This window comes from Hakea prostrata, chromosome 2 (genome assembly GCF_041222555.1).
Source record: "Hakea prostrata isolate BN-2017 chromosome 2, UWA_Hpros_2, whole genome shotgun sequence".
Lineage (NCBI taxonomy): Eukaryota > Viridiplantae > Streptophyta > Magnoliopsida > Proteales > Proteaceae > Hakea > Hakea prostrata.
In genome coordinates this window covers 2647735-2662819 of record NC_142601.1, presented here as the reverse complement: position 1 = coordinate 2662819, position 15085 = coordinate 2647735, and the positions used below count along the sequence as shown (strand labels likewise).

Genomic DNA, 15085 nt, shown 5'->3' with positions numbered 1-15085 from the left:
CATTGAGAGAGGGTGATGGGCAAGAAGGCCATTGGAGCGGGGAACACAGAGTGGGGGGGGGCAGTTTCATGAGTTTTTTTTATAGGAAGAAACATGTTAGATAAAACATCAAAGTTTAGAGTTATAATTGTCCATGGGAGAAAAACTACTAGAAGACCTATCCATGAAGGGGTTAGATTAGTCCTAATATAACTATCAGCCTTTTGGGCTTCCATATTTGCCATAGCTACAAAATATTTTAACAGAGTGGGGGATTGGAATGTAGAGCAATTAGTTTTCTCCATTTTAGAGACTATGTCTAGCAAGATAGTCAAATGCTAAAGAGGCCATGGTGTCTTCGATGGTTTTGGTATGAGTGTCGGATTCGTTCATCATTGCACCAAATATGAGATAGAGAGATGTGTTCCTTTCGTGCTAGGTCAAGTCCAATGTTGATTGAGACTAGAAGAGCACCAATCAAATCCGTAACATCCATGCTTCCTATTTTTATTGTGACCTAATTTCCATTTTTGCTTATCCCCACACTCCATCCAACTTTCTTTAGGGCCTCATTGAATACCCCTACACAAAATAACACTGGTAAGTGAGGCATGGTTAATGCTTTTAGTATAATATCCTCCTATTGCTTAGAATGCAGATTATCAATACAATAACGAGATGTCTCAATTGATGGGTTAACATGTGGGTTCTTTAATTGGATCTTCGACACACAGAAACAAAAAAATTTTAGGACACTAACTAGGTTGGGTTTTTGTTTATTAAACATCACATTGTTTCTTTCTAACCATATGAAATAACAAGTAATACTAAAGCATGAAAAAAAAAAAAACCAAATAGAGAGTTCTTTGTCTAGTTGTGGGTTAGCTAGAAAAGAAGCGCAGAATTGTAGTAGAGAATCTTTGGTTAAATGTTGTGTTATGAGTCCCAAAGGTCTTGCCGCCCAAATCCTCTTGGTCCATTTGCAAGATAAGAAAGTATGCCATATAGTCTCTCCTTGATTTTCGCATAGTTCGTACACAATGTCCACGTCCAACCATCAGGAAAGAATAGACTTAACTGGCGGTCCTGCATTCAATAGACGGCAAAAGAAAGGTTTAAATTTCGGATGAATGGGTAATTTCTAGTGGAACTTCCACCATTGTTTGAAATTATCACTATGGATTGTGTATTTTTGTCTCTACAATGCTCGCCCCACCAACTTAGCAGAGAACTCGCCATTAGAAGAGACTTTAGATACCCACCTATCAACAGACGAAGTTAGCAAAATGCTAGAAAGAGTGGAAGAAGGAAGATTAAAAGTAGAGAGATACTACTTGTTAAATTGGAGGTTTCTAACCATTTGAGCAACTATGAGTTCTAGTGCCCGAACTGGGACATTCCTATATTTGTTCACAATAGATTTCCCATAAGAGAGCCAAGGGTCAAACCATAACTACATAGTCATCCCCATTGTCGATGCTTCTGTGGACCATACCCTCCAGCTGAGGGATGATACTGCAGAGACTAAGCCAAGGCCAAGAGCCCCTTTTTTCCGTACTTTAGGATTGAAGAGGGTGGTTTTAGGAAAATAGTGGGCTTCAAGCATTAACGCCTACAAACTATGTGGATCATTGAGGAGTCACCACCCTTGTTTAAGGAGCAAAGCTGAATTTATATCATCCATTCTCTTAAACTCCAATCCACTAGCCTCTTTTGGACAACAACATTTATCCCAGCTAATATATTAAGATGCTTAGCTTTCTTGGGATTACCATGCCAGAAACGTTGGCATAAAGAGTCAATCTTCCTGCAAAAAAACCCAAGGAACTGTAGGCATTGCATATGATAAATCGGTAAGGATCATAGCACCGACTTAATTAAAACTTCCCTTCCAGTGTAGGAGAGAGCTGAAGCTTTCCATCCTTCAAGCCTTTGGCTAATTTTGCCTAATAAATGATTTAAATTTTGCCTATGATTTCTACGGTGGAACATATTAGCGCACAAGTACAAAGCTTCTTGTTTCATTTCCGAAATACCTAAGATGAATAAAATCCGATTTTTTGCAATCACCACCACATTCCGGATGAAATAGGCACCACTTTTCTAAAAATTGATTTCTTGTCCTGTGACATCAAAGAACAGCTCTAATGTTGCCTTAATCGCAAGAATATCATCAACTTCCTCTTGATAGAAGGAAGGTGTCATCCGCAAAGAAAATATGTGAGATCTCAAGAGTAGATGGTGCAATTCTTATTCCTTTAAACAGGTTCAACCACCTGTATTCCTATAACAATCTTGAAATAATTTCCATAATAAGAAGGAAAAGGTAGGGGCCTAGGGGACAGCCCTCACACAGTCCGCAAGATCCCAAGAACCACTCAAACGGGCATCCGTTTAGTTTGACAAAAAAGGTAGCAAAGCTAATAATCTTGAATATCATATTGCACCAATGTTGATTAAAACCTATAAAAGAGAAAATGCTCGAGATTACCTTCCACTCAATTCTGTCATAGGCCTTACACATGTCCAACTTGAGGGCCCCAAAACCTTGTTTTTCTCCTTGTTTTTTTCATATAGAAATTTTTTTTCATGTGCAAGGAATACATTATTAGTTATTTGTCTTTTTCAAAACAAAGGCTCCATGAAGGGGGGAGATAAACTCCACCAAAAGAGGTTTGAGTCTGAGTGCAAGGATTTTTGTTAAAATTTTGTAAGGAACACTACAGAGACTAATAGGATGAAAGTCAGCCACACTACTGGCAATGTCCTTCTTAGGGATAAAACATAATAGGGTATGGTTGATCCTAGAAGGTAGGCATAAGTTACTAAAAAAAGGAGGTGACGAAGTTAAAAAGGTCAGCAAAAATCATCTGCCAATTCATCTTGAAGACAAAGGCATGGAACCCATCATAGCCTGAGGCCTTATAGGGGTCAAAGGAGAATAAAACCCTTTTGATTTCCTCCAGGGAAGGCACCTTAGAAATCTCCTCCGACAAGGAAGCATTATCTAATGGTAGGAATAGGGGTTGAATAAAAGAAGGGTCCAAAGGGTTGGAAGAGGTAAAAAGATTCTGCATGTGGCAAGCAAAAGCCTTCGCAATATCTTTAGGCTCCGAGAAAGTAACTCCCTCCATTGTAACTGACTTGATTTTTCGAACATGATAATGAATCTTGGTGGCAAGGTGATAATAGATAGTGTTGCGATCCCCCTCAAGATGTATTTGGCTTTGGACTTTTGGAACCATAACCACTCTTTAGCATCAAGAGCCCACCGTAAAAGTTGTTTTTTCCCCTCCATAATTAGGCCTTGGTCCAGCAGAGTATTACTTTCAAGAACCTCAATCTCATTAGACAAAGACCATGAACAGATTATTGACATTGCCAAAGGCTTAGGTGTTCTAGTGAGGCAACGGGACAAGTTAGCTAACTTGGTTTCAAGCGAATAGTTATCATTACATGTCCAATTTTTACGGACCACCTCAGAGAAGGAAGGGTGTAATTGCTAAGCCAATTGAAAATGGAATAATTTTCTTCCTAGAAGAGTGTTGGGTGATGTAATCAGTAATAAGGGATTGTGATAAGAGCATGTGCTAGGGAGTTTTGACACCTTGCAAGATGGAAAGGAAACCAACCAACTAGATGAGGCAAAAATGTGATCTAATTTTTCCTTAACCAATTTGGGTGGTTTTTGCCTATTGGACCACATAAAATAGAGCCCAGGTGCCGAAATCTCCAATAGAGAGAAGGAAGACACTAAGTCCTTAAACATAGAAAGAGAAGGGGAATGTCTAAACTAACCTCCCAATTTGCCCTCCCAAGGGCCACGAACACTGTTTCACACATAACTTAACGAATTTTTTACTTGTCATCGGGAGGGGGGACATATACTAATATTTTACGCATGTAAACGACTATGGGGAAGATTTCAAAAAATAACAAAGGGGAATAGGAAAATTAAAAATTTTTTTTTAGGAAGCGGGGCATAACCCCTGGCCATAATGTAGCTTTGCCAATGGTTGTTTGATCGTGCCGTTGGTGGATTCTTAACAAATGCATTAACTTGGTTTATAACAATTAGTCGACTTGTCTTCCGGTTGGATCTTTATACAATTTCATTGATAGGTTACCCTCTCTTACCTATCCACCCCACCATGGGGCCTTGCCACCTATGATTTTGTTTCCATAACTGGTTTTTGCAAATAAATAGTTTATTTATTTATTTATTTGGATGAAATCGGACTTCTTAAATCGTACAAGAATCTACCAATCTATTTCAAGATGTTAAAAGAAATATATATTGTTATGTTCTAAGCCTCACTAGGCAACTATTATTAATATCATTGGTGCAAATAACATCAAATTCAAAGGAAAATATTTTTTTTGAATAAAAGAAAAATATATTATACTATTGAAAATTACTATAGTGCTACTAATACACTTTTTGTAGGAACCACCACACCAATCTATAAAGGTTCCATTTTTTCTAAGCTATGCTTGTTTTAGGTTTTAACTTAAAATTTGCTAAGGGCTTTTTGTTACATGAATTAGAGATTTGAAATGAAATGAGATTTCAAATCTACGAATTCATGGTTCAAAAAATTAATTGTTTGGTTAGCTTCAAATCTATCGAAGTTCATAGATTTCCATTGGATTACTGTGCGTGAATCCGCAAATTTTATCAGTTTTATACTTACAGTGGCATATATTCATAGATTTCTTCCAATACCCAATAATGACTTAATTCATGAATCTATGAATGTTTACAACCAAACATGTATAAATCTTTGATTCATGAATCCAAGAATTTGAAATCTTTGGATTCAGAGAACCAAACAGGCTCTAACGAAATTTGTATACTTCAAAATGATAATAATAAAATGAAAATTTCTATTGGTTGAAAAACGTTTAAATGTTAATTATTTGTATGAAAAAAGTATTGAAAAATTTTAGAAAATGAAATATGACATGTCACGAAGTGAAATTTATCATAAAGAACCTTTCAATAAACATTTTACATCAAAACAAACATAGCACGTATTGAACTGTATTGAATCTTACTCTGTGTAGCTTCTTTCAATTTTATACATTAGAAGTTGATTATGGTTTTCAATTTCAATTGACACCTATTGACACCCTTGACACTAAGGCTGCGTTTGTTTGCAAAGGTGGGGGGGTGGGAAAAAGGGAGGGAAAAAAAAACATATGGGTCCCACATGTAGTGGGGTGAGGGAGAAGAAAAGGAAAGGAAAGGGTTTTGTGGAAAAGTGATGAGGTGGGTCCCACTTTTTACTTTTCCCAACTTTCCCACAAAATCCCATCAAATATGTGGGGTTTTAAAATAGCATGGGGTGGGAAAGTTGAACTGCCACATCAGCAGAAAGGTTCCTTGAATCAAGGAACCTTGTCTCCCACTTTCCCACCCCAAGCAACCAAACACTCTACCATTTTAGGATTTAAAGGAAAAGTAATAAATTTACACATTTTTCAAGAATTTTCCCACCCCTTTTTTCCCACCCCACATTTATTCCAACAAACAAACGCAGCCTAAGGATGTCAAACCTTTTTTGTTGTTGCAAAATAATAAAATAAAATTTTGTGGCAAGTACTAACTACTAAGTATTATTCAATCTCTTTCTAAAAAATTTAATTATAATTATTTGTGATCATGTCAGCACTATCCCTTGGTATTCACCTTTGCCTAAATGTATTTGAAGTTATCATTTTATTTTTTAAATAGAAAATTATATCTTGATTGAGAAATTTTGAATGACACCCATAGATGTTCATGTTTTGTGAAAATAAAACTTATATTTGTTGGGTTTAGTGATGAAAATCACCTTATCTTTGTTTGAATTCAAATTTAAATTTGGTGGGTCCCACTTAGTAATTAACATGAGTTAGGTGTTTAGTTATCATTAAGAGAGCCTTGGGAGAGGAAAATGGGGTGTGAAAAAAAGAGTTTCTAGGAGTTCTAAAATGGGTTTTGTGCAAAAAGGGGATTGAACTTCTAGCTTCTTCTTCTTGTTGTGGTTTTGCAAGAAAATGGTTATCTTCTCTCTTGTATTATCTCTATTGCAACTCCATTGAAACTTGAGCTTGGATTGAAGAGTTTTCTTGAAGAGCTTGACGTGGAATGGTATTTTCAAGGAGGTTTGAGTGGTGGTGTGACCGGTTGAAGTAACATTGTATTATTCTCAAATCTTGTACTATTTTGAAGATTAAAATACTGAAATCCCTCCCGTTGATGTAGTTAATCTCGAATATTTCGGATTAGTGAACCACGTAAAATTCTTGTGTGTTGTTAGGATTTCTCTTTCATTCTTATGGTGGTTTATTCTTATTTGCTTTGTGATTGTCTTTCAATTTATTTGCACAAGATCTTTGGTTTATTTTGTTCATTTGGGTGTTTTGTTTAATCATCCGGTTCCCTGGATTGGGTCTTGTTTTCTACAATATTGAGCTTTCCATAACTATTTTGGAGGCTGAAAAAAAAATAGAGTTTTTTACATGTTGCACGTTTTAGTGAGGTTTAAACTCTGGGTTGCATGCTTTAGTGCTCTAAATTACAAATTGTACACTCTTAAAATGATAAGTTGCATATTCTTAACATTCCATCCAATATTCCATTAAGTAATGAATAAAATGATCATATTGCCCTCATTAGAGTCAAATAATCATATTGCCCTCATTAGAGTCAAATAATCATATTGCCTTCATTAGAGTCAAATGACATAACTACTCCCATTTAAATCTTTCCATACTTAACCTTTAGGTGGGTGAAGGGAGAACTTCTATCTACACCTTGCCGAAAATTGCCCACTACAGTCGCTGGAAACTACTACAAATCCTCTCCCTGCCCCATGACTACCGCCTCCACCTTCCCCTGTCGAAAATCACCCCCTTCTCTCAACGAGGCTAGGAAGTCAAGTTTCCAACAGACAACAAAACATGTATTTCACTTAAGCGCTAACATGAAAATCCGGTTTAATGCCATCATTCTCACCATAAATTTTATTTGTATATCATAACAATAAAAGAAATCATAAACAAGTTTCGGTTGAAATGGATATTAGAATTAAAAAAAAAGAAGCTTGATTACCCTAGCGAAAAAACAAAGAGGGAACGAAAATTCTGATTAGCCATATTTTCAATTTCAAACTGCAGAGACACTCTTATTTTCTTCCTCAGGCAAGTTCACTGTCAATTCGGCTTACCGGTTGGCAACATCATCTCCCCCCCCCCCCCCCTTTACCCAACCTTAACTGGCTCCAGCTTTGGCATCTCCCCCTCCCACCTAGAATTCTCTTTTTCTTATAGAAGACTATTCTGGGCAAATTACCTACGGTAGATCTGCTCATTGCGAGAGGCTGTAGTGTCCCATTCCATTGTGGACACCACACTTTTTCGGCACATCACCTTTTTACCCTGTGCCCCTTCACCAACCACATATGACATTCTCTTAACCTTCATCAATGGGATCCCACACACCCTTTCGACCTACAACTTCAAGCCCTTGTCACCCAATCCACTTGTTCTTCCCCTCACAAACAACAGATCATCCACACCTGTATTGTCCTTTGGGCTCTTTGGGGATATTATAATACGATTACTCACTCATCCCACCCCCCCAAAGCATCAGGATGTCATGCTGCATTTACAACAAGCGATCCACGAGTTCACCCTCCCCCCCCCCCTCTTCACCCTCCCCCCCCCCTCTTCACCCCCTAGCAAAACAACATCACTCATCAAGTGGGAACCTCCACCTCTAGGCAGGATCAAACTTAACGTGGATGGGTCCTCTTTTACTAATCCAACAGGCTCAGGAATTAGTGGTCTCGCACGTGACTCTATCATCAGGTGGTGTTTGCTTTTGAACAAGGCACGAGCTATCAGGACTCTCTTATTGCCGAGGCACAAGCGATTTGACGAGGACTCAGCCTAGCCCTCGACTTCCAGATCTCCCATATCCAAGTGGAAAGCGACAACCAATCGCTTGTTCTATCTCTTATGCATCCAACATCCTGTAGAAGTTGGAAAATCTTTTACCTAATTTTAGATATCCTCAGGCTCGCAGTGTCCTTTACAGAATGTTCATTCTCCTACATTCCTCACAAAGCAAATTTTGCAGTCGATGAACTTGCTAAATTAGCGGCCCTTTCTCAGGATTGGTTCATGTACCACTTCTCCCCACCCCCATTTTTATATTGAATTTTTCTCTTTGACTCTTTAATGTGTAAGATCCCGTGGGGAGTTCAGTTAAATAAATAAAGTCTTTATTTCCAAAAAAAAAAAAAAAAAAGACACTCTTATTTTGTAACTTTTAGATCTAACATAAGAAATCCTCCAATCTCCATTCACATCAAATTTTCTAGAAAATATTCTCAAGCTCCTTGATCTGAGTTTTCACCTGCATTAATGAAATCGGCCCATTATGATCTCTGACATTGAAGGTTGGTTGTTTTACTTCATAGTGGATTTGTTCCCTGGATTTGCAAAGAAGGTGATTTTTGGCAAGCAAGGTGAAGGCGATGGGAAATTTATAGTAAGATGTAGGTAAAAGATGGGAGAAAAGATAATCAATTCACCCACTTAGGAGTTAGGTATGAGAGGGTTTAAATGGGATAGATATATCATTTGACTCTAATGAGGATAATATGATTATTTTATCTATGACTTAAGGGCCTGTTTGGTTACACGAATTCAGAGATTTGAAATCTTTGGATTCATGAATGCAAAATTTATACCCATTTGGTTGTGAAAATCCCTGGATTCATGAAATCTAGAGATTCATCTTTTTACACTAAAAACTTGAATCTGTAGATTGATGGTTATGAATGAGGTGAGATGTTTAAGAGTGTGTAACTTGTAATTAAGAGAGTGTGCAATATATAATTTATGACACTAAAGCGTGCAACCTGTAAAGCATAAGTATCATTTAACCTATTTAAACAAACAAATTCTAACGACTCAAACCAATCCAGCCTCTAAACTTCATTAGTAAAGTGCGACTTGCCTAATCTTGAAATTCAAAATTTGTCATTAAGAGAGTGTGCAATGTATAATTTATGACACTAAAGCAATGTATAATCTAGAGTTTAAGCTCGATTAAAGCGTGCAATAAAACATACGTATCATTGAACCTATTTAAACAAACAAAATCTAATGACTCAAACCAATCAAGCCTCTAAATTTCATTGAGTAAGGTGCTTACTTGCCTAATCCAAGGATAGGTGCAAAATATTATAAGGAGTGGAGGTGCGGGGAATCGAACCCCGTGCCTCTCGCATGCGAAGCGAGCACTCTACCATATGAGCTACACCCCCATATTGTTCACCTCTTGATGTTCATGAGCTAAAATCATGCCAAATTGGCATTTGCCCAATTATTCGTCAACATCATTAATTTGTTAGAGGAAACAACAAATATGTCCTGTTGCATTATCGCATCTCTTATAATATAAAACAAATAACAATGGAGGAAATAGAAGGAGCTCTAAAATCACAACGAGTTATGAAATCATTAATAGACTTTGCTAAGATGTATTGTTGTGCAAATTCAATAGACATTTTTTGAGGTTGATACCAATTTGACATTATTTTGAGATGTGTACTTTTCACCCAATATTTTAGGGTATCATTGAAACTTTTTTCTTTCAATCTAAAATGATAATTTACATTTCTTCATCGAAACATTAGCCACATTGCTTGTAGAAGAGCGACAGGGTCGTAGGTTCTTTAGAACCTAATTCCGTATTATTGTTTGTATTTTATTTATTTCTATTAATATAAAGTCTCCTTTTCTAAAAAAAAAAAAAAAAAAAAAAAAAAAGAAAACATTAGCCACATTGGCAGGTGGTTTCTTAATGACATGCAAAATGCATGTTGTGTCAATATGTATTATCAATCATATTTTCAATTTCAGGCAAATAAAGCTAGCTGTTCGTTTGATGCCAACTGTCATCTTTTAAATCTCATTTTTAATTTAAATTTCTAAAGATTTATTTATTGCCTTTTTTTGGGTAAATATATTTATCTATTATTATTATTTTTTTTAGGGTGTAATTGGGTTATCGTTGATGGAACTTGATATATAAAATTCTTCTACCAAAAAAAATAAAAATTCATATATAAAGTATGATTTACTCAACACATCCTTTACTAAAAAAAAAAAATTTTACTCAACACATCTGATGTGTGGAAATACGGTACATATGGCCCACAGATTTAACGGTGAAAGATTAAGTAACTGACGGAGACTTCTACCGTGATCTTATTTAGATTTTGGAAGGAGTTGCAGAGGAGCGCCGCCCAGTTAGAGACGTGTCAATCGGTGAAGGCACGAGCACGAGAATCCGAGTCGCTTGGAACGGGAGAAACTTTTTTTCGGTCGCAAGAGAAATACAACAGAAACTGCGTGATGAGACCGTGAGACCCAGAGAGAGAGAGAGAGAAACTGCAAGTTAGTTTGAGGATATAAAAGGGCAGGAATAACGGACGGTGCAGATAAACAAAGTAAACCCTTAAGTTCTCATCTTAAACGTCTCATTCCTCCTTTCTTCTCCAGCGTCCGATCTCTCTTTCGGAGAAAAAAATCCATCGATTCTCTTCTCGACGCGCCAAATACAAAGCATCTCTGAGGTATGTTTGTCTTAATCCCCTTGTGATTCTCTCTGTCTCTTCTCTCTCGCTCGCTCGTCTCTCTCATTCTCCCCTTCTCCAACTTTCTCTGTATCTCCTCTTTTCCTCACATCTCTTCTCTTGCCCAAATTTGCTGTTATGGCATTGCCGGAATTAGGGTTTCTGCGTTTTGGACAGCTAGGGTTTCCGGTACCGTTGGTATTGTTTTGCTGTTGCTGCTGGTCTTTGTTTAACCTAAGATTTAAACGGTCATGGCCGAAGGTCCGTCTAGCCCCGGCGGTGGTAGTCACGGAAGTGGTGATCAGAGTCCCCGTTCGAATGTTCGAGAGCAGGACAGGTACCTTCCGATCGCCAATATTAGTCGGATCATGAAGAAAGCGCTCCCTGCTAACGGAAAAATTGCCAAGGATGCTAAGGAGACTGTTCAGGAATGTGTTTCCGAGTTCATCAGTTTCATTACTAGCGAGTACGGATCAAGACGCTTTATCATTAATTCGTTGATTAGGGTTTCTTTTTTGATATTCTTGTTAATTTAATTATTTTTTTGTTGTAATAGGGCAAGCGATAAGTGTCAGCGAGAGAAGAGAAAGACGATTAACGGTGACGATCTGCTATGGGCGATGGCAACGTTAGGTTTCGAAGATTATATTGATCCCCTAAAGGTTTATCTGAATCGGTACAGAGAGGTAAGTTCCTAACTTTGCTTATAGTCGTACGGTGTTTTGTTTAGCTTAATTTTCTTTTAATGTTGGGTTTGTTTATTCTTTACATCAATCTCCAGTCTTATGCTCTTTTGACTAATTTGTAAAGCGTAAAACTGACTAATTGATCCTTTTCCCACCTCGTGAATGATTTTTGTCGATTTGCGTATGGCGGCAGATGGAGGTACCTCTTCCCCCTTGATCTTGTATTCTGATGTCCGCTGATATCTGTTCATCCTACGTTTTCTGGTTTACTCACTTTTTGTTTAATTATGGTTTCTGATAGGGTGACACCAAGGGATCTGCAAAGAGTGGTGATAAAAGGGACGCTGTTGGAGGTCAGCCCGCTTCAAATGCACAGGTAATGGATTTTCCACTTGAAGATTCTCTCTTCTATCCTTCATCGTCCAGCTTTTTTTGGAATCGTTTACGGGTAAATGCTTATGGTGTTGTATTTATTCTACCTGGTAAATATATTTCACAGATTGCTCATCAAGGATCCTTATCGCAGGGAGTGAGCTATATGAATTCTCAAGTAATGATTTCCCTTCTGTTTCTATTTTAGCATTTAGATCAACAGAGACATTTGGATGGAGGCCTACTTATGATAGTTCTATTATTAATTTATAAATGAGTGTCTTAAAATATATTCAATGGAACACTGATAGGATATATTTTGGACTGATGTTTATTTGGGGTCTGAATCCTCCGAGTTCTCACCCATTGTAGCCTTTACGATGAATGGTGCAAACATTGGGTGCAGCACAAGGGAAAATGTTTGGAGGAAGTTGCATTGATGTTCTATGCACTTTAACCTCCTGTACTGCCGTGTCTATGTATGAATGAGGAGAATTGATCACACAGTTGTTTAAAGCAACTTTTGATTAAACACCCTGTGTATAAATTGTCTTTACATTATATATGTGATTGATGTTTATTTGGGGTCTGAGTCCTTCGAGTTCTCACCCATTCTAGTCTTCATGATGAATGGTGTAAACATCTGGGGAAACACACAGGAAAATGTTTGGAGGAAGTTGCATTGATCTTCTATGCACTTTACCTCCTGTACTGCCATGTCTGCGTAAAAATGAGGAGACATGATCACGCGCTTGTTTATAGCAACTTATGATTAAACACATTGTGTATAAATTTTCTCTACACTATATTGATATTTTATTTGGTATTTATATGTAAACTCTTTTACTTTTCCTGTCAAATAAGATATTGTTATTTATCTTTTGTCTCTCTATCTCCATCTTTTATGATGTACTTCTTCATAAATAATTGAGTTCTTATATGGTTGTATTTTTTTGAACGTTCTTTTATTCTAGTATACATTGGTTTTAATCTTCCTTTTTCTTAATGAAATTATTTATGTATTTTTATTTCCTTTTAGACTCAAGTGCTTATTTGGTGATTCTGTGAACCTCCATTATGATTAACATTTTGTGAACCAAATGATCTACTAATGTAACTAGATACTTTGTAGCATTTATTTTATTTGGGAGGGTAAACAATTGGTTGATGACATGGTATTGTTGTTCATTCGTGTTATGAACAAGCATGAAGATTTTAACTTCGTGTGCGGACTATTTTCTGTATTACTTCGCAGATACTAATTACAACAAAGATTTATTTGGTGATAATACAAATCGCAATTGGAATAGAAAACTGAAAGCAAATTTACTAGTATTGTTTAGGCTAATGATTGAGGTTTCACCTTGTGGTGATTTTGACGTTGATGAAGATAAACTGATGTTCTATTAACAGAAAGCAAATTTATAGTTGGTGGTGATTCCATTTACCTGTATTGTTTAGGCTAATGATTGAGGTTTCACCTTGTGGTGATTTTGACCTTGATGAAGATAAACTGCCTTGGACTGGCCCAAACTGCCTTGGACTCGCCCAAACTGCCTTGGACTGGCCCAAACTCTACTAGGTCCCTAGACGAAGATGGACTGGATCTAGTTTGAGTTATGGGTCTACTAGAATTCTAGTATATTATGCTATTTGTGCAAATAATCTCGTTGGCTATCTTATTCTATTTATTTATTTTTTTTAATTTCCTTATTTCACGACTGTAGGCATGCCATCTCAAATCTTTATTCTATGAAATTAAGAAGAAAAAAAATACAAAAGCAGGCCATAGATCTACATTATTACCTTACTTTGGTTCCCAAAAATATTTAAAGAAAATTAAAGGAAGTATGAGAAAACACTTACCATAAGAGAGAGTTTTATTGATCACTTGTAAAGGAGCTTACAAAGACGCATCATACAAACACACAAGACACTATTCGTAGTTGCTTTAGGAATACAAACACACAAGACACTATTCGTAGTTGCTTTAGGAATCCACCAAGGTAAGAATGTAGATTTATGGCTTGCTTTTGTATTTTTTTCTTATTTTCATAGAGGAAAGATTTGAGATGGCATGCCTACAGTTGTGCCTCTACCATCTCCTAGGCCCCTCTATAACATTTTGCATTGCATGCATTGGTAGATTTTTATTTGTAAATTCTTTGTTCCTTCTTGTAAGTATACATGCATGCCACCCATTGCACTAAAAACTGGCCATGTGGGTGATTTCACTCCTTTTCCCCAATACTCTAATTCTTGGGAAAACCTTGGAGGTTTCTTAAAGCAACTACGAATGGTCCCTTGTGTGTTTGTATGATGCGTTTTTGTAAACTCCTTTGCAAGTGATCGGTAAAGCTCTCTCTTATGGTAAGTGCTTTATAATAATTCCTATAATTTTCTTTAATCTTTTCGGGAACCCAAGTAGGGTAAGAATGTAGATCTATGGCCTGCTTTTGTAATTTTTTTCTTAATTTCATAGAATAAAGATTTGAGATGGCATGCCTACAGTCGTGCTTTTACCATTTCCTAAGCCCCTCTATAACTTTTTGCATTGCATGCATTGGTAGATTTTCATTTGTAAATTCTTTGTTCGTTCTTGTAACTATACATGCACGCCACCAGTGGCGCTAAAAACTAGCCATGTGGGTGTGATTTCACCTCTACATGATTTCACTCCTCCATATATATATATATATATATATATATAATTTTGTTTCCTATTTCCCCCCTCTTAGTTGCCCTCTCTTCTCCAACGAAGTAGGGTATAATTATTTCTTTTCATCTTTCTTTCCCCAATCTCTCTTTATGTAATTATTCCACCTTTTTTTTTCTTTCTTTCTTCCTTTTCCCCCCACTAATATTATTATTTATTTATCTATTTCTTTCTATATTTTCACTCCCTTCAGCAACCCCTATAAACACCCGTCTCATCTTAGACCTAGGTTACATTCCCTTCTCTTTAGATTTTTTAGGCGTTCTTTTTTATGCTCTGTTTGGGGTGGGTGGGTGGGTGGGGGGGGTAGTGGGGAGAAGAGGTAGAGAAGATGAGAATGAGAGATCAGGCATGAATTAAGTCATACCTGGTTTAGGGTCTTCACCATAAATCAACTCCAACGTCTATGGCCTCCTTTGAGCTCAGTAATATTGGTGGATGTGACATCCAATTCTAAATGGGACTCAACCCTCGGTGCTTGTCTTTTTGATCTCCATTTCCTGTTGAGATTTTTGTCGGTCCAGATTTTCTGTTGCTCGACTTTGGTAGAAGACTACTAATATGGTAATCCACGATTTTGCTTGTTATCTTTTTTAGAAGATAATTTCCTAAAACTGCTCTCTGACCGTCCTTGTCCCATTTTGTCATTTTTTGAACTTGCTTCCAATTTTACCTGTGACTTCTGTTTTAATTCC

The 15085-nt window shown here is 36.9% G+C and overlaps 1 protein-coding gene and 1 non-coding gene across 2 annotated transcripts; one reads left to right on the top strand and one right to left on the bottom strand.

The window, feature by feature from the left end:
• Window positions 1-9229: 9229 nt before the first annotated feature.
• Window positions 9230-9302, bottom strand: TRNAA-CGC (transfer RNA alanine (anticodon CGC)). Its single transcript has one exon. It is a non-coding gene; the product is annotated as a tRNA-Ala (tRNA).
• Window positions 9303-10279: 977 nt separating this feature from the next.
• Window positions 10280-14667, top strand: LOC149023264 (nuclear transcription factor Y subunit B-1-like). The gene is made up of 6 exons (XM_089143821.1): window positions 10280-10616; window positions 10774-11082; window positions 11173-11302; window positions 11496-11501; window positions 11604-11678; window positions 11802-14667. Exons 2-6 carry the CDS (start codon window positions 10868-10870, stop codon window positions 11880-11882), a joined length of 507 nt encoding a protein of 168 aa, XP_088999947.1. The 5' UTR covers window positions 10280-10616; window positions 10774-10867; the 3' UTR covers window positions 11883-14667.
• The last annotated feature ends 418 nt before the right edge of the window (window positions 14668-15085 follow it).